The sequence below is a fragment of the Trachemys scripta genome, chromosome 4 (genome assembly GCF_013100865.1).
Source record: "Trachemys scripta elegans isolate TJP31775 chromosome 4, CAS_Tse_1.0, whole genome shotgun sequence".
Lineage (NCBI taxonomy): Eukaryota > Metazoa > Chordata > Testudines > Emydidae > Trachemys > Trachemys scripta.
Window position 1 is genome coordinate 69,009,454 of NC_048301.1, and position 15,856 is coordinate 69,025,309.

The 15,856-nt window shown below is 43.9% G+C and overlaps 1 protein-coding gene across 3 annotated transcripts in view; it reads right to left on the bottom strand.

The window, feature by feature from the left end:
* ZFYVE26 (zinc finger FYVE-type containing 26) overlaps positions 1–15,856 on the bottom strand; it is a 70,260-nt gene that overhangs the window by 50,432 nt on the left and 3,972 nt on the right. For 2 of the 3 annotated variants that reach the window (XM_034769358.1, XM_034769359.1), the window contains exons 1-6: positions 12,122–12,255; positions 11,736–11,866; positions 10,734–10,898; positions 7,399–7,487; positions 6,942–7,102; positions 699–905 (exon numbers count right to left, since the gene is read on the bottom strand). In XM_034769358.1, the coding sequence (XP_034625249.1) occupies positions 699–905; positions 6,942–7,102; positions 7,399–7,487; positions 10,734–10,898; positions 11,736–11,834 (721 nt within the window). In that variant the 5' untranslated portion in view covers positions 11,835–11,866; positions 12,122–12,255. Of the gene's footprint in view, positions 1–698; positions 906–6,941; positions 7,103–7,398; positions 7,488–10,733; positions 10,899–11,735; positions 11,867–12,121; positions 12,675–15,563; positions 15,654–15,856 lie in introns of those variants that run through there. The other variant, XM_034769360.1, reaches the window with a different exon arrangement.

Below are 15,856 nucleotides of genomic sequence, written 5' to 3' on the forward strand. Positions count from 1 at the left end.
ACACTTAAAATATTTTCCAGGAATTGTTTCCTCCTCCCCTACCCACTTTCTGATTCCACAATGGTGCTCAAAGTTACAAGAATGGGAACCAAGAGAGCCATTAAAGAACAAGATGGCAATGGACTTTTATAAGAATCTTTGCCATATCAGTTCAGAACACTGGTCCATGTAGCTCAATATCCTGCCTTCAGCTATAACTAACGCTAATGGTTCAGAGGTGAACCTTCCTCTCCTGATAAAGCATCTAAATGTGCAATGAGGGAACAGGGAATTACTCCTCTCTGACCCCAACAGTGACCATCTTATACCCTGATGCCCAGACTCAGATTTCGTCCATTTTAGCACATTTCTATAGCTTGTTGCCACTAAGAAAGACTATGTAACCACAACATTAGCTACAAAAATATCAAGCTCTTTTTAAAAATCCCAGCTAAAATATCCCATTAATACTAACATTTTCCCCTTATAGAATGTTTTTAATCTAAGGATTTTAGAGTGCTTTACAAAGGTAGGTATCTTACACTTAATAGTAATAGATGTAGAAAGTAACACTTCTCTACCTCACATAGATGCTGAGAGATTTGTTTGTAAGTGTTTTGAGCTCTTTGGATAAAGGAATTACAGATGTTCACAGTGTAATATTAAAATAAATTACAATCCACAGAATCTAGCAACTAGATATGTACAAGCTACTAAACCTAGGCAAGGAGGCCGATCTCCTGGCGGTTCTTTAAGAGGGGTCGAGTCCTCAGGGAGGTCACTGAGAAGGGTGTGCATGCAGTCCTTGCACTTCGAATGACGGTGTGAATTCACACACAGTGCATAGATTGCGTATTTCATGGCACAAAATGCCCGGAAGAGCACCAGGTTGCGTTGCTGACTCAGGAAGCTGGGAACCGGCACCGCTGCAAAGTGAAACATGGGAGGGTAAGTTCTCACATATTTTGAGGGACATTGACTAATTCTAGTTTCTAACAGGTCTTCAAGTTCCCCTCCATCCCGAATTCCTTTTAGAAAAGGAAAGTAGGGATTTTTCTGCCCTCTCTGTATGGATGTTTATAAAGAGGACAAATATTCAGCAGGAGGGAAACTAACAAATTATACTGCAGAAGACAGTGAAAACTACACAAAAGTAAATACAATTTAAAAAGGAAAAGTAATTTTGTCCCACATCCCTATTAACTTGTCTTGGGATAGTCTCCTTACGGGATACTTGTGATATAGTAGGGTCAAAGTGTTCTGACAGAAGTAAGATTTTCAAATTGAGAGGTGCCCTTTAATTCTTATATTTCAAGTTGTAGACATGCTTCCAGGGAATTAAATACCTCAAATCAATTATTTACTAGACAATTCCACAGCCAATTCTCCCATAATTCCTGTCACACAGGTTCCCAATCTCTGTGTTTTAAGACTCCTCCATCTGCTTTATGCTCTATTCCACCCTGGCTATTGCTAAATTCTCTACATCTCAAATCTGCCTCTTCCTCTCCAATTCTATTTCTAAACCCTTGGTTTTTTTAATCTCTTGCTTCAATTACTGCAATCTCTTCCTCTCTGTTTTCTCCAGGTTCCACATCACAACCCTCAATATCCTCCAACATACAGCTATCAAAATCATCTTCCTTGTTTACTATGCCAGCTACGTTGTCTGCTTTCCTTGAAACTCTCTCTCACATCTCTATCTATATCTAGATATCACCTCTTCAAGCCCCTGGCACAGCTTGGTTCCCATTTCATCTTCTGCCACTTCCTTACATTCTGATAATTCGGGTAGTCTTGATGCTCTCTTAGTTTCCTTCTCCCATGAGTAGCTCTGCCCTTTCTTCTTGCCATTTCCTATACCCGATCATCATCCTTGACCCTGTGCACCCCACAATCACTCTCCTCCAGTCTTATATAGGTGGCTTTCCACAGCTGACCTCCACCCCAGCCTTCCTCCATGATATGATTTAACAACATATGAAACAAAGAACAGAGAACAAGATCCATACTTGGCAACAGTGGGAAATTTAAGCAAATCTATCCTAGTATAAACATTGCCAAAAAATCTGTGTGGCTGGATGTGGTTACAACACAGAAGAGTTAAACACGTTCAACATATGGTTTGGCCTTGCAGTGTAGATAGGATGGAGTTGTGTTGATCCATTTACAATGCAAGGTCAAACCTTATTTTAACCAGGTTGAATGCTAGCATGTTATAACATGTCCTGCAACATGGTAGATTTTCCTTGTGCAGACTTTGTGGCCAAACTAGTTTATGAACTGCTCTAAAGAATTTGTATTAACCTAGCTGTATCATAATTTGACTCCAACAAAATTGGCTGATTAAACTTTTAAAATCTAGTTTGGGCGCTACCCCACTTGAACAACACTTATTAATGACTATTAAGCATGATTAAAGGTGACCAGTAAAGGATCTGAAGGAAATTATGCCCTTTTGGTTTCTTTATGATAGATACCAACAACTTGAAAGGTCTCCCCCACGAATTCTCCCTGCCCTTCTCAGCTTGTTTGGGGGGCAGGAAAGGTGTCACATGCTAAAAATGTGGTCCCTTTTTATCACATTGAAACAGCAGAGCTGAATACCATGTACAAGTCATCACTAGCTCATCAGGGAACCAAACACACAGGCAGTAGCATATTATGGTATTTCTGCTTTCAGTACAACTTATGTTCCCTATGTAGATAAATTATTGGTTTCTAATAGATACTGCATTATTGTACAGTAGTGGTCCCAAACACTACCATTTAAAACAATGTTACTGCAGTGTTTGGGACCACTACTGTACAATAGAGTAGTACTTTTTTAATAGAAGGACTGGGCCAGTCCATCTGCCTGCTGGTAGTGCAGCATGGGTATTCATGAACTATTCAAACCAATATACTGGAGTCACATAATGCCTATGGTCCTGTCCAAACACCGGGAGCTGAACTGCATTAGCTAGAACAGTGATTGAACTATGTTAATCAGAGTGCTCAAGCATTGTTTCCATGAAAACCATGAGCACAGATTTTCTGAGAATCATGCCATAAAACTAAGGAGTTTTACACAAAATAAATCTGCCAGTGTAAGCACAGCCTAAGGTCCATCATCGCAGCTCTACTGGTGGTAGCAATGGTGGAGGGTGGAATGTAGACAATACTCGGGTGTTTTTACCATCCTGTCCTGTAAGGGTATGTCTACACTGCAACTAAATACCCGCTGTTGGCCTGCGTCTGCTGACTTGGGCTCATGGGTCCTGGGCTATAGGGCTGTCTAATTGTGGTGTAGATGTTCGAGCTTGGGCTGGAGCCCAGGCTCTAGGACCCCACAATGGGGGAAGAGTCCCAGAACCTGGGCTCCAGCCTGACCGTCTACACCGCAATTAGACAGACCCCCGTAGCCCAAGCCCCATAAGCCTGAGCCAGCAGACACAAACCCCCGTTGCTGGCCTAATTGCAATGTTGACATACCCTTCACCTACTCAGTACAGTTAGTCATTGCAGTGATAAAAACGCCAGTCTCGTGTCTGTAAGGATACATCCTCTCTTGCTAAAACAATGGTGGGAGATTTTCAGAAATGCATAAGGGAGACACAACCACACAGACTAGAGCAGAGTTTGACTCACATGGCTTTACAGAAAAAGTCTTCATCCAGACTATTCAAATATAATTTATCTCACTCTGTCTCCGAACACCATTATAACGGAAACACTTTATTTGGGTCCTTTCCACATTGGAAGCAGAAGTGCAACAGCTGCTAATAGAGCTATCTTTAGACTAGTCTTTTTTTCCTGAAGCTTCCCACCACTGTAGTTCTGTAGGTAGTAACAACTGCAGGAATGATAGTTTAGGAAAGGTGACTTCTGGTGTTTTAGCCAGGCGTCATATAACCCATACTCCAGTCTGTGCATTTGACAGCACTTTGTGTCTGGTCAGTTTCATTGTTTTGTTCATGGTCAATTATACTGTCTCATGCACTAAAAGAGAGATCACCCTGAGACACTGATCTGAGGGGGAAGTTCAGAAGCATGCTCTTCTCCAGACCTTGTAGTAAGGTGTTAACAAGTAACAACAGCAGCAAAAATTAAACTGAGGCAGCAGCAGACAGGTGCATGCACAGGAAGGAAGCGAAGTGGGCGGAAGCCTTTTCATGGTATGTGTTGCTATTTTTGGGCTCACCCAAATTACCCTTTTAATCATCATCCTCAGAGTAGAAAACTCTGGGTTTTTTAGGCTTCCCCTCCCCCCACTCTTTCAGTTTCAGGATACGCTATCTAAATATACTCTGTCAGGAAGCTGAACTGTAAAAGAATTCACAGTCATAGCACTCCTTTTAAATGCAAGTCTCTTAATTCACCACTGAGCTGGAAGAAAAGGGAAGGTTTAATTTTCATTAACTAGTTCTGTAAATTCAAGTGATCTTAGAGAAGTGAAACCAAGGCTAGAATTATCCTTCTGCGCAGCTGCATGAGTCAGGCAGATCTAAGTGGCCTGAGTCTTCCCGCCCCAGAATGGTCTCGGATAGTATTTCATCAGCAGGCATTTAAAGGTGGAGTCCAGTATTGTAACTGAGATTCTAACAAACATCTATCTGCAGAGAGGAATAATGTACTAAGTTAATGTAATGGCACAGCCTCAAAATAAGTCTCAACAACAGGCCTTGAAAGAAAAAAAAAGAAAGATCTTGCTGACTGTGTGAAATAATTACAACATAATTGAAAGGGGGGAAAAAGGGGGGGGGGGGGAGAGAACCCAGAAGAATGTCCCAGGTTGGGTTTCATCCTAGGCCTATCCCATGACCAACCTTTACCTCTCCTCTGTCTCACAAACATTCATTTGAACAGGCGTAGGGAGCTGGAAAGTGAGACAGAGATAAACCTCTGTTCATTAGGGGCACTATTTGATCCCCAACTCCCTGTCATCAGCACACACACAAAGTTAGGAATTTAATATTAACAAATAGGAAGCCACCAGTTTGACAATTTGTGGTAGGAGATAAAGAACTGGCTTCCTTTTAGAAAGCAAAAGAAATCAGATTCAGCATTACTGCAAGTTCTATCATTGAAAATTATTGGTTCATTTAAACAACTCAAAAAACATCCCATACACAGACACACACAACTCCCACAAGCAGGGGAAAAAACAAAAACCAAGACACCTCACAAGAGTCTGCAGCTTTCCAGTTTTCAGTGCTTTCTGTGGAGTCAAAGCTACCGTGCATCAAGTAGAGCCCCTGCCAAGAGGCAACCACTGACCTAGATACTAGCTTCACTTACTGGAGATACAAGCACAACAGGCGCTTCTGAAAAACTTTTGAAAATTCCTTTAACATACATTACATAGTAATCTAAGGAATTTCAAAGCCTAGATTTATTTCTTTATTTTATTTAAAATAGGCACTCCATTGGCTAGCATAGAGCCAAATGTTAAGATTAAATTTAAGAGGCTTTTGCAAAACCTAACATTAGAAAATGGCATGGCGTTTTGTGCGTCAGTGAATTTTTAAAAAATGAGTACGGATTTTTATAAATATAATTGAATCTTCCCTTCCAGTTGGAAGCTGAAACCCAAGAGCCTTGTGCATGTGCATGTGATCCATAGATAAACTGACCTGTCTACTGTCACTCTCCAAGCTGAGAATATGTAGGGAAAGGACAGTGAAAAGCAAATGAGATTTTAAAATTAATTCACTTTTGTGATAAATGAGGGGGTATAGATCCCTTTTGTGGACACCCAGCCAGCCAGTTAGCTATAGCTGTTCTCTACTTGCTTTACCTCTAAAGGGTGAAAAAGTCTGCCTGCATGCACAGGTAAAGGGAAGTGAGCGGGCACCTGACCAAAAGAGCCAAAACTTTTTAAAATTGGGAAAAAAACTTTCCCTTTATCTGTCTGTCTGTTGTTCTCTGGAGAGAGGAGACACATAGCAGCAATGCTGTAAGAAGCTTTAAGCCAGGTATGGAAAATCATCAGATCATACCTAGAACTACTTATTTGAACCCGAGATATGCAGGTAAATCAGGAAGACGCAATTAGGGTTATTTCTTATTGGCTTATGGACTCCTCTGTGCTAACCCCCAAATTCTTTTGTTTTGCTTGTAACCTTTAAGCTGGACCTCAAGAAAACCATTCTTGATGCTTAATTATTATATTTGCTCTTTTTAATTCTAGCAATAGCCTAAGTTCCAAATGTTTTGTTGTTGTTGTTTTTTTTTTTAAATAAAAAAACTGACCTTTTTTAAGAACAAAATTGGTTTGTGTGTGTCCTAAGAGGTTAGTGCATATGTTGTTTAATTAGCTGGTGGCAACAGCTGATTTCCTTTGTTTTCTTTTTCAGCTTTTCCATGAAGGGTGTGTGTGTGAAAGGGATTGAGGGTACCCCACAGGAAGGAATTTCCAAGTGCTCCTCCCTGGGTTCTCAAAAGGGGAGGAGTGTTGCACTTGAGTGGTGGCAGCATCTACCCATCCAAGGTCAGAGAGAAGCTGTGACCTTGGGAGTTTAATATCAGCCTGAAGTGGCCAGTATTAATTTTTAGAATCCTTGCAGGCCCCAACCTTCTGCACTCGAAGTACCAGAGTGGGGAATCAGCCTTGACAACTTTTATTCAGTTATACTCAGAAAAAAAAAGTCTTAAATATTTTTGAAGTACTCTGGTGGAAGATGCTATCATGTATGTGCAAAGTTAAATTACCATCTTCAGAGTCCCTGGAACTGGATTTCATAACCTTCTCATAGGAGACAGTTCTCCTTTAAAATGGAAATTGTTGAGAATCACTTTCCTACACCCTATGGAGTTAGGTTTAAGTTCTGCTAAATGATATGTTTATTATTTGCGAAGTGCAAGTTGTATGCACTGATCCTTCCAGACGGGAGTACTATCAGCATTATGAGGATTTTAAAGATATATGCTGAGTGGACTCTTAAAGGTATCCTTCTGCAATCACATTCCTGCTCATTTACCCTGAGTCTGCTGGTCTCTGGCTGGAACCTTCTGAAGAAGCTCAATGACATCCTCTTCATTCAGGGCCAGAAGGTTGGTGAGGTGATGAAGAGAGTAGAGTGCAGAGTGGCAATCCAGACTGTACAAGTGTTGCAAAAGAATCTTCTTTGGGATAGTAATACTGCAAGAAAAAGCAAGACTAATCAAAATGGTGAAAATGGGTCCACCTCCTGAACCTTGTCTACACCAAGGTTCTTCCAGTTTTAACACTGACTCAACTTGAGAATTTAAAAATATTAAATAAAAAATGTAGACAAACATCAAGTTTCTATAGCTTATGGCCACTAAGGGAGACATGGCATAGATATTGTATACTTGGCATTTGTATATTAAACCTCTACATATGCAATTCTGGCTACGTGGGGAGCCTTTGTCAAAATACATAGTTAGTAAAAAGAGTGCTTCTGGCTGTTTTACCTGTTTTGCTGTATGCACCATTCAAGAACCTCCACTTGAGCCCACAGCCCATCACAGAACTCTTTTAATACTGAATCATTGCACAGACCCTGTTAGAGAGAGCGAGCAAATTAGCATTAGCTAACATAAAATGAAGAGATCACATTTACACCAGACCAGCAGTGAGCTGGAGCTGGTTCACATGAACCAGTTGCTAAATTTAGAAGCCAATGTAGAACCGGTTCCTAAAGGGGCGGGCGGGCAAACTCTGGTCCCCGGGCCACATCCGGCCCGCGGGACCGTCCTGTCTGGCCCGCCTGAGCTCCCAACTGGGGAGGCTCCCCCAGCCCTTCTCCTGCTTCCCTCCACTGCTTCCCTCCCCACCCCCCCACAGAGCCGCTGGAGCCCTGGGGAAGCGGTGGGGCTCTCGCGGCTATTTAAAGGACCGGGGCGGCAGAGGCAGCTGGAGCCCTGCCCTTTAAATAGCCCCTGGAGCCCCCCGCTACCCACCCCCCTTTAAAGAGCCGCTGGAGCCCTGGAGGAATGGCAGTGGGGCTCCGGCGGCTATTTAAAGGGCTGGGGCGGTAGAAGCAGCGGGAGCCCCAGACTTATTAAATAGCCCCCAGAGCCCCGCTGCCGCTACCCCAGGGCTCCAGCAGTGGGGCTCTGGTGGCAATTTAAAGGGCCTGCTGGGAGCCCCAGGCCCTTTAAATTGCCCCCTGGGGAAGCCGGGCCACCCCGCTATGACGCACCAGCTCTTGCCGGTACACCGTACTTTCACCTCTGGGTAAGGGTGTGGGGCTGCAAGCTCCAGGGGCTGTGCGGCATCCTTACACAGCAGCATGGTAAGGGAGCTGGGCCGGGGCTGGGAGGAGGGGTTGGATAAGGGGTAGGGAGCGGTTGGAGGGGACAGAGGTTCTCAGGGGGGCGGTCAGGGGACGGGGAAAGGGGGGGTTGGGTAGGTGTGGGAGTCTCGTGGGTCTGTCGGGGTGGTGGGGGATGGGGTTGGGGCAGTCAGAGAACAGGGAGTGGGGCGAGTTGGGTAGGGTCCTGGGGGGCAGTTAGGGTCGGGGGGTCTTGGGAGGCGGTGGTCAGGGTACAAGGTGGGGGTTGATGGGTTGCGGGTTCTGAGAGGGGTAGTCGGGGGCAGGACGTGGGTTGGGGTCGGACGGGTGGGTGGCGGGAGACATGACTTGTACTCACCGCGCAGTTCCCTACCGGGTCTTCGGCAGCACTTCGGCGGCAGGGGGGGTGGGGGGGGTCTTCACTCACTCTGGGTGAAGGACCTGCTGCCGAAATGCCACCGAAAACCCGGAGCAAGTGAAGACCCCCGGCCGCCGAAGTGCCGCCGAGGACCCAGTAGGGAACTGGTTCTTAGGATTTTGGGAGTTCACTGCACCAGACCCCTCTACCTTACCAAGAATAGCACAAAACTAGAGTTTGGTTCACATGTGTGATGTTTAGTGGCTAAAGGAATCTTAACATATTTAGATGGGCAGATTTCTGCACTTTTACTTTATTTACACATTAAAGCAACAAAATGGAGGATAGATAGCTGCATTTTGTTTTGAAGGGGCCCTGTTAATGTTAATCAATCTAAACTTGACCCATCCATTTTTCCAGTCTGTAAGCCCATCCCTATAGTTTTAAACATTTTATTTGTAAAGAGAATTTAGTGCTTCTGAAAGGTACTACAGGACTTACATCTCCAGAGCTGTCACTCTAGTTCAGAGGTGGGCAAACTACGGCCCATGGGCCACATCTGGCCCGCAGGACCGTCCTGCCTGGCCTTTGAGCTCCCGGCCGGGGAGGCTAGCCCCTGGCCCCTCCCCTGGTATTCCCCTCCCCTGCAGCCACACAGCCGCACAGGCACCGCTCTGAGCGGCGGGGCTGCGAGCTCCCGCAGGGCAGTGCAGCAGCGTGTCTGGCTCCGGCCAGGTGGCACAGCTGCCAGACATGCTGCTCTGAGTGGCATGGTAAGGGGGCAGGGAGCGAGGGGGTTGGATGAGGGGAAAGGGGTCCTGGGGGGCAGTCAGGGGACAGGGAGCGGCTGGATGGGGCGGAGGTTTGGGGGGGGCAGCGGTCAGGGGACCGGGTTGTTGGATAGGTGTGGGAATCCCGGGGGGCCTGTCGGGGGCAGAGGTGTAAATGGGGTCAGGGCAGTCAGGGAGCAGGGGAGGTTGGATAGGGGCGGTAGGTTCCGGAGGGGCAGTCAGGGAACAAGGAGCGGGGGGGGGGGGGGGTGGATGGGTCGGGAGGTTCTGGGGGGGGTAGTCAGGGGGGGGGAAAGTGGGAGGGGTCGGATAGGGGGCGGGGCCCAAGCTGTTTGGGGAGGCACAGCCTTCCCTACCCGGCCCTCCATACAGTTTTGCAACCCGATGTGGCCCTCAGGCCAAAAAGTTTGCCCATCCCTGCTCTAGTTATATACCCAGAACAGATACTGTATGGGTTAGAAATACAAGCTGCCTACAGACTCACTTCCAATATGCTTATGTTCTGCGATGGATGCCTGCCCACTAAACACTGATCTGAGACTGTGCTATCTTATACAGGTCACTGATCAGGCATCAGACAGTAACTCCCTTAAGACATTATTGACCTGGGATGGAGTTCAATCAATGACCTAGAAGTGAAAGGCTCAGTGTTCCATTATCAGTCATCCAAGGCAACCACTCACCAACACTGCCTGGATTGGAACCACAGGCTTAGTGTTTAAAAGCTCTGTATACCCAGAAAAGAAAGAAGATTCCAAAATAAAGTGGACCCTCCAGTCTCAGTTCTGACATTTAGGCTACTGTGGATGTTATTTTGGGCATTCAGGACTAAGTGGATGGCACTGCTCAACTCAGATCAATCGTGCCTACAAGTTCAGTGGCACACGTGAAATGGACTAAATGTCAATGCAGTTCCTAGGGCATAAGTACCCAAAATACAAAGTCAAAACCATTGGCACTATTTGGCCTTGAGTTTCTGAGGTCAAGGACTGAATGGGCCCTGGAGAATGGCCCCAAGGACCCCATTCAGGTCACAGTTGAGGCACGTTAACGGAGATGTAGCGAAGGTGAACTTGCAATGCTGCTGCCTGTATACTATTTGTTTTAAGGAAAAGTTTGATTTACAAAACTCCTTTTAAAAAGCGTCTGAAAATCCTAACCAGAGGATTCACCCTTACATCTTCCATTTGGAAAGACATTTAACGTTCAGAATCTCAGTTTATGCAGTTAGAACAAGTCTCATTTTAGAGACTTCAAATTTGATTAACAATCTAAGCAACTAATTTACCATGATTGGAATCAAACTGAACTGTCAGTCACAGCATTCAGCCATTTCAACCTGCTCTCCACTCGCTTACTTGCCTGAGTTTTGTGAAGAGCATATAACAAGTTTTTTGCTGATTCTAAGCTGTGACAGTGAGTCCACCCTAGCAATACTAGAAGACGGCTGAGGGGGTTGAATTCTCGACTCAGTAAGCTGCTCAAGCCTGAGAAGTCTTCCCTTTTTAATAGTGTTAATGCAGTCACCTAGAAAACAAAAAGGAAGAAAGCATTTGTTATTCTAAAAATGCAGAATCCTGCTGGGGTGGTGGTGGGCTGTCACAATAGTAGTTTCAGAAAGTGGTTTAACTTCCTCAAACCCAGATTTTACAGGACACCAAGTTTCTCTTTATTTGGACTACAAAGAAAAGGAGTCACTAAGTAGAAGCCAGAAAAATCAATCTACCCCCTCTCCCTGGCTACTCTTTAAGTCTGCGTATTTTCCAAATAGGTTTTATGCAGAAACTAGAGGAGAAACTTTTGAGCTATAGATGGAGTTTTTAAGCCAGTAATAGAACAAATCTTGGCTCATCTGTCTGGATTCTCATGCCCTCAATACACAAGACTTTATTTGTGCACTTTTATCTCCTATAACACCTTTCACCCCAGGCTCTCAAGTGCTTCACAAATATCCATTTAAGCCCACAACCCTTTTGTGAAGCATCATTATCCCCATTTTACATAATGGGGTACTTGAATCACAGAGAGGTTAAGCGGCTGCCAAGGTTACTCAGTGGGAATCCCTGGCAGGGCTGGGAGTAAAATACAGGAGCCCCATCTCCCACATCCTCTGTTCTAACCATCAGATAACACTGCTTTACATCTTCCAGAGACCTCCATGCAGATATCTTAAATCATAGAGATGAAACAATGCAGATGGGTCAATTATAAAAACCCACTGCTAGGTAGCTAATCTCTTGGCACCAAAAGTCAGGACTCCTGAAGACCTCTAGTCAAATGTAAAGTGTTCTAATGCTGGAATCCTGGCACTAAATTTGATCCACTACTGGGTTTTCCCCTTCCCTTTCATCTTTATTGCCATACCAGAATCTGCTCCAGAAAGTGCTTGCTGCTGCTCAGGCAGTAGAAATAGGCAGTTTTCCAAGAATAAAACTCTTCAGGCTCTGCGAACAAAGCCAGCATTACCCGCTCTGTGTCCAACTGCTCAGATGAACCTGAGAGACACATAAATGGGATTACTTTCAAACACAGAGAGCTACCTCTGAAGAAAGCAGGCCCTGGGCAAAGTTTTTAGCAGTAGAATAGTTAGGGAATCACTAAGCAAAAGCCATGTTCAGACTCCGTAACTAAGTCTCCATAACAAAAAATCCTTACGTGGCCAAACTCCCCCCTTGCTTCCCCCCTCCCCCCAACCTGGCTTGCCTGCAAAGTCTCAATGGTCCAACTTTTAATGAGAAAACAAAACAAACCTTTTCCTGGCAACTTTGGCCCCAACAGTTTCTCTCTTGTCCTCTCTGTGAAGACGTTGCTGTACAGACTGAGCAAGGCATGGCTCTGCTTCCTCAGTATGCAGCCCAGTAACCTCTCTTCCCTCAGTGGGCTTCCTTCAGCCCAGCAAGCATCCAAAAGCTCCCTGCACAAGAGTCGGAGCTCGCCAGTCTGATGCTCCACTTCAAAATGCAACACGCTGAGGACACTGTAAATAGCATCTACTGTCTCACTCTGATCCAATTCTCCTGAGGATTTGGGATACCGCTGAAGCCTCTGCAGAGACTTTAAGGAGTCATGGAGAAAGTCAACGTAGATGTTTTGCACAGAGCAACTGTGCTGGAGTGCAGAGCAGGGTGTGCCATGTTCTCCCTGCAGGAACTCCAGCAAGGCTTGTGCCCGCCGGGGAGCCCTCAACAAAAGCTTCCGAAGAGCCGAGGTTGCTTCCACACTGAATCTGTACGTGCGGCAATCTCTTTTCTTCCTATCCGATTCATGCTTCCTCTGGACACATTCAAATGCTTCAAACAGCTCCTGGGAGGAAACAGACATGTTTGGGAGCCTGAATGCCACCGGGTTTTTACACACACACACAATAAAAAATTATATATATATATATATATATATATATATATATATATATATATATATATATATATATATATAAATAAAACCAGAGATACAACAAACTTAAAGATTCAATAGACATTCACTTGGAACCATTAAATTTACCTTGGCAACCAACTCTGCTACAGGAATCCAGAACTACAGGCACTCAGTTTCAATCCCAAAATAATGCACTTTTTGCGAACACATGGCATCAATAGTTATGACTCCCAAGAAGCTCAGATGCCGCATGCTGGCTCATCTAGTCCAGTATCCTGTCTATAATAGTGGCCAAATCTGGATATTTAGAGTATAAAACTCCCATAATGCTCCTAACTACAATACTGCATTATTGAGGGAGTTTCCCTCCTCGTGGTCCGTTTATGGCATGAGAATGCAGTGTCCTTATGATTTTCATCCTCACTAGAATCACTGCAGATCCTATTAACCTTTAGCAACTAGTCTTTTTTAAAATCTTACAAAAGTAAACATTCAGCCGACAATTAAAAATCTTTGAAATGCAAATCCCCATCCAAAAAATAAAAAAGTTTTTAAAACCTATTTTACTTCCCACCACTGGTGCTGTTTAAAAAAAAAAAAAATTCAAAGTACTGACACTGGAATTTTTTGTTTTTAATTCTGGAAACTGTCCTACTGTATTAGAAAAGTACTTTCCAAAGCATAAGTTTTATTAAAGTGTCCCACTGATTTTGTTACTTTGGCATCCAGATCCAGGCTTTCCTTCATTCATCTTTCAAAGTGTCTATTGGTTTCCTCTCACAACTTCCATAATTTCAAAACCAAAAGAATTATTAGAATGTTACAAAGAGAAAAGCAGAAGTATATACCAGACAATTATATTCAGCAAATACTTGCAGCTGGTTAATACCAATAAGGAAGAAGTATTGTTTAGGTTGATGTAAGGAGGTAAAGTTAGAGATAATGCGATGAAGGTGAACAAAGGCTGATTATTAGAAGAAACCTCCTGTCTGAGGTCTATAACACTATGGAACAATCTAACAAGTAAAGTCCTGGAAACCTGCATTGTGTGGGATATTTAAAATGAGCTAGATAGAGCACTGGAGAATTACTACAGACAGTAACAGTGTCTTGGGCCCAAAGGACGTATTTCTGCACTTTATACAAAATTATCTCCCAAGACACAGGAGTCCTTGTATCCATTACAACCAACGGTCAGCCTTGTTAGATTTTAAAGCATTTTTACTCCAGTCCGGTCTGCCTTATTAGATTTCTCAGGCTGGGGTCAGTAAACCTAATGGAAGAATGGATTTGTGACCCCAAGAGCACTATGAAAGTACAGTTTTTGCTCCCCAAATTCATTTGAGATAAGTTTGCAACATTCCATTGTTACTGTATTTAAAGGGCTTTCACAAACCCTAACCTCTTTACACTTCCCCTCAACGCACAAAATCCCAATTGAGATGGAGAGAGCAGAGACAAATCATTTCAGCTTGATTTCAAACTATCAGCCTGACATTATGATCTGATGAAAGAGTATAAAATAGGCAAATAAGAGGACAGAGTCCCATGGTGAAACCATACCAGCTGCAACCTTTATAGACCTGACATGCAGCTTTCCTCTCAGTCAGCCCTACTGAAGGAGTTCTCCACAATAATCACTGTGCAGCTGGCTGCAGCCTCCTGAACTGCACCGCTGAGCTCCTCCAATTCTGGCAACCTTTTTAAAATCACAAATGTAATAATTTGCTCCAGTATCTTTCCAGGTATCAAAGTTAGGCTGACTGGTCTATTATTCCCCAAGTCCTCTTGGAACCCCTTTTTAAATACAGGCACTATGTTTGTTCTTCTCCAGTCCCCTGGGACCTCACCTTTCCTCCAACAATTTTCAAAGATAATTGATAATGGTTCCAAGATTGCTTCAGCTAGTTCCTTAAGCACCTTGAATGAATTTCATCAGGCCTTACTGACTTGAATATATCTAGCGTAGCTAAATATTCTTTATCCTGATCCATGCCTTGGCTTGCATTTCTTCATCCTTGTTGTTATTAATTGTGTTGCGTATCTGGTCACCATTAACTTTTTTAGTGAAGATGAAACAAAATAGGCATTAAACACCTTAGCCTTCTTGATGTCATCCATTATTAGCTCTCCTTCCCAAACATGGCCAGACAGCTGTATCAGCTCCATGGTCTGGAGTCAAACCTCAACTTGAGTTTGAGATGGAACAAGAAACAGAATGGTAGAGGACAATAAAAATTTTTAAAAACAAGGGCAGTTCTGGCCACTTTGGATTTCAAAGCCTACCGGCAAGAAGGTTCAGTGATTCATTGTGTTCACACACTAGCCTTTCCTCTACTGAGGCCCAAACTCATGTCCTACATTAAGTCAAAATGTGATGCTTCCAACCTAGTGCCCATTTCTGCAAGTCAGAAAGCTACCATACAAATAGTATTCTCTGTCCAGGGAAGCCCCAAGGCTGATGTAGCAGGAAGTGACATGAGGACTCAGGTGCACAGACAGTTGTGTATGGGGATGTAGGACTGCAACAGCAGAGGTAGCTGGAGGTCAGGAGTCAGGTTTGTTAGCAAGGCTATGTAGAGAAGCTTGCTCAGCACCTGCCTACACTATCCCCCTCTAGCCAGAATCATCACCATTATATATGCCAAATTCACTACCTAAAGTGAGTAAACTTGAACTGCCCTTACATTCAACTGTCTTTATTTTGTGCAGAGAAGACCAAAGGTATGTTAATGTCTCAAACATGAGGTCAGTCAAGTTAACCCGTAGCATTATTTTCATCCCAAGAATGATCAATAAATCGGGCACTCAGCTCACCTTTAGGACTTCATCAGAGACATCCTTTTGCAGTTCTTCTAAGAGGAGTAAGAATTCAGTTTCTCTTTGGAGAACAGCTGGAATTATTTTCTGAAGTTAATCAGGAAAAGAAAAAAAAAAAAGATAAAAGAATAGGGAAGATGTGAGCCACTATCTTAGGTTTACAGGTAAAAAAAAACCCCAAAACCTTATTTATTTGCTATATTAGGGCAGACATCTTCAAAGATATTTATTTTATTGGGGATTAAAAGTCCTTTCTCCCATCCTAAACTACCAAGGGGCTGTTCCTGCAA